A 3,776-nucleotide genomic window follows, 5' to 3' on the forward strand; every position below is an offset into this window, starting at 1 on the left:
CAAATGATAATGTCGATGCAGGAACTAGTGTGATGTGGCAAAGTACGCAGAGTAATTTCAGGTGAAAAGAGTTCGATCACTAAATGATTGCTTAGTTTAGTTGTCTAAGATAATTAGCTGCAGAATCGGGTGTTGATTCTCAGTGGGATTGGTTGAATTAGCACTGCGCTTGCTGTTCGCTAGGTCACTTAGTGTTTACATCAAAAATATCACACAGTAAAATGCGTTTTTTAAAGCTTTATTCAAACAATCATGGTTAAATGTCATCATCCTCTAATGCTAGTGGATGACTGGTATAATACACACACAGACAACTACCATTCAGTGATATCAGACTGAAATGTGATGACGCTCTTAGTTTGTAACATTCAAACTCTTGAGTAGCAAACAGCTCAGATCTTTTTTCCAGAATAACATACTGGAAACAGTGAGTGTCTGAGATGATAGATAGCCGAGATCAGGAAATGCACGGTAAAGCTGTTCTCTGGCTGTGTTCATTGATTGTCTGAGTTCTTGCTGAGTGATATCCATTTCTCCACGCCATGTATTGGTGAGAGATGTGACGCTATTTGAGTTTACAGAACTCGGCTGTGTCTCCAGCATTACAAGCCCTAACTCCAGCATAGAGAGGCTGAGTGAATGTGGTCTGGACTCTGTGGAGGAGAGTCATGGTGTCAGAGACGCTGTAGAAGGACAGAACACCTGCACTGTGATCCAGGTACACTCCTACTCTGGAGGACAGAGGACCTGACACTGGAGTGTAGATGCTGTTGTAATAAAAGTGATAACTGTTTCGATCACAATGAACCATCCAAGATTTATCATTGTATCCAAATACACATTCATTTGCGTTTCCTGCTCTGCTGATATTCTTGTATGAAACTGCTACACTAACTGCTCCTATCAACCCCACCTCCACCTCCCAGTAACAACGTCCAGTCAGACTCTCTCTACTCAGGACCTGAGGCCAATTAGTGAATCTGTCTGGGTGATTACAATAAGACTGTTCTTTACTCATACGTGTTACTTTTCTGTTTCCCTCAGATAATAACAGATGATTGTTTACTGTGTTTGGATCCAGTGTGATTTCCTGTGAATATCTTAAGAAGTCAGCTCTGGTCTTGGGCTCTGGTTGTGGCAGTAAAACATCCACTTGAGACACAATCTGTAAAATCTTTGTCTCTGTCTCACTCAGAATGTCCTGTAGTCGACCTCTGACCTGTGACACAGCTGCTGTCACGTTCTCAAAGTACCTCAGAGGACGGATCCTGATGCTGGATGAGTGTGCAGATTCACTGAGTGGTGACAGTGAGGGGTAGTTGTGTAGAAACTGGTTGTGATCCTCTGTGTCTGAGAGCTGCTTCAGTTCATGGTCTTTCCTCTTCAGCTCAGTGATCTCCTGCTCCAGTCTCTCCTGAAGCTCTCTGACTCGACTCACTTCAGTTTGCTGCTGGGATCTGATCTGCTGCTTCACATCAGAGCTTCTTTTCTCCAGCAGACGGATCAGCTCAGTAAAGATCTTCTCACTGTCCTCCACTGCTTTATCAGCAGAGCCATTGACGGCCTCCTCCTCCTGTTGAAGCAGCTTCACATCTTTCTCTGTGTCCTGGACTCTCTGCTGGATTGTTTGTCTCCTCAGCCCGAGCTCTCTCTGCCTCTCAGTCCTTTCTGCTGCAGCTGTAACTGTGTCGTGGTCTTTATGTTCATCCACAGAGCAGAGATAACAGATACACTGCTGATCAGTTCGGCAGAACATCTTCATCACCTCATCGTGACGAGAGCAGATGTTCTCCTGGAGCTTCTCCGAGGGCTCCACCAGCTGGTGCTTCTTAAATGGAGCTAACTGAAAATGAGGCTGGAGGTGTTTTTCACAATAAGAGACCAAACAAACCAAACAGGACTTGAGAGCTTTCAGTTTTCTCCCAGTGCAGAAATCACAGGCCACATCTTCAGGTCCAGCATAGCAGTGATCAGCAGGAGCAGCTTGGAGTCCAGTCTTCTTCAGCTCCTCCACTAAATCAGCTAACATGGTGTTTTTCACCAGGACAGGCCTCGGTGTGAAGGTCTGTCTACACTGAGGGCAGCTGTAGCTTCCTCTCTCCTCCTGTTTGTCCCAGTGGGTGTTAATACAGCTCAGACAGTAGCTGTGTCCACAGCCAGTAGTCACCGGATCCCTCAGTGGATCCAGACAGATCGAACAGCAGAATCTTTCTCTGTCCAGTTGATTTTCTTGCTGCGCCATTTCAGCTGGTGCCAGTGACTGTAGAATAGTTTCACTTCCTCTGAACAGAAATAGATCTCTGCTCCTCCCCCTCTCGTTCACTTCCTGCAGTGACTCATCTCCCACAGTTCACTGCTTGTTGTTCACTGGTCCTTACACTGACACACCTGTGAAGGGAGGAGACACAGAAATATCCTGACTGGGAGGAGCTGGTTGTGTTTGAGGAAGAAGTTGTTGGTTTTTCAGGATTTATTGCATTTCACAGCGGCCTGTTCACACTTGGTGTTAAGAGGAGCTTTCAGTGAGAGTGTGTTATCCTTCATTCACAACATACAGTAACAATTAAAGTCAAATCAAATAGATGCATTTAATAATAATAAATCACATATTTATTTATAAAGCACATCTCAAAACTAATAAAGAAAAACTCGTAAAAATAACAACTACAAACTCACTCATAGAAGAATGAAAAATGAAAAAAAGAATAAATGTTAAGTTAAGGTTAAGGTCTTCTTTACTGTCCCCGAGGGGCCATTAGGGGTTTCTGGGGGATGCACTTGCAGGACTCATGTTCCCATGAGCCTGAAACATCCCTCCTTACTTTGATGAGCCAGAGAGCGTTTGTCTAGTGAATGTTGTACAGTCCAGTGCCTAATGGCATCCAACAGCACCAAAGAGCCCCCTGGAGGTCTGTGTGGGAATAAGGTGGAGCCCAGAAGCACCTTTAACATCCAAAGAGACTCCATGTGCCCTGAGATCAACAAGTTTAGTTCAACTAACTTGGTGCCACCTGACAGACACAACAAAGAACAGTGCTGATCTGATGTGAGTCCTCTTCATGGTATAAACTTAAAGTGAACTTAACACAGTCTATTAATATATAAAGTAATACAGAGATGGACATCCGTAAATATTCATACTTCACATATTCTATCAGATATATTTTATCAGACAGACAGACAGACAGAGAGACAGACAGAGAGACAGACAGACAGATATATAGACGGATGGACGGATGGATGGATGGATGGACAGATGTCCAAACTTCCCCTTAGTGAAACAGCTTTTAGTAAAAAGCTCTAGATTATGAGTTGGAAGAACTCAGTGACCACCCGAGAAGCACCAGGATATACGTAGATGTAAAACACATCAGCTTCCGTTTTCAGCTCATGCAATCCCATCATTCCCAACACCTAATTTCATCTCATGGGCTTCGGCCTCACCGTGACACAGACTTTCCATTAGATCCGCACTAACACTGTTGTCAGGATTTTGCATTGCTACTTAGCTGCCGGTGGCAAACATGTCCTGGCACACTTACTGTCGGTCACAGGGCACCGACAACAACTTGTCTTTCCTCTGCAGCCTTCACGTCCGACTGCTCTGAAGCTGTAACTCAGGGAAAATGAGATGAGGGAAATGTTTTACTGGACAGGAACAGAATTCACCTGAAGTGTTCTTATCACCACCGTTATTTATGTGAACTACTGATTGATGTTATATGATGTGCTGCATTATGTGTCCTGTATAGAGCATTTCTCTTTCTTTTAGTATG

At 44.1% G+C, this 3,776-nt stretch overlaps 1 protein-coding gene across 1 annotated transcript; it reads right to left on the minus strand.

Annotated features, from left to right (window-relative positions):
- Positions 1-233: 233 nt before the first annotated feature.
- Positions 234-2,242, minus strand: LOC117763034 (tripartite motif-containing protein 16-like). The gene is made up of 2 exons (XM_034587912.1): positions 1,322-2,242; positions 234-1,144 (listed from the first exon to the last, which is right to left on the minus strand). Exons 1-2 carry the CDS (start codon positions 2,240-2,242, stop codon positions 566-568), a joined length of 1,500 nt encoding a protein of 499 aa, XP_034443803.1. The 3' UTR covers positions 234-565.
- Positions 2,243-3,776: the final 1,534 nt, after the last annotated feature.

This window comes from Hippoglossus hippoglossus, chromosome 1, assembly GCF_009819705.1.
Source record: "Hippoglossus hippoglossus isolate fHipHip1 chromosome 1, fHipHip1.pri, whole genome shotgun sequence".
In the NCBI taxonomy this organism is placed as follows: domain Eukaryota; kingdom Metazoa; phylum Chordata; class Actinopteri; order Pleuronectiformes; family Pleuronectidae; genus Hippoglossus; species Hippoglossus hippoglossus.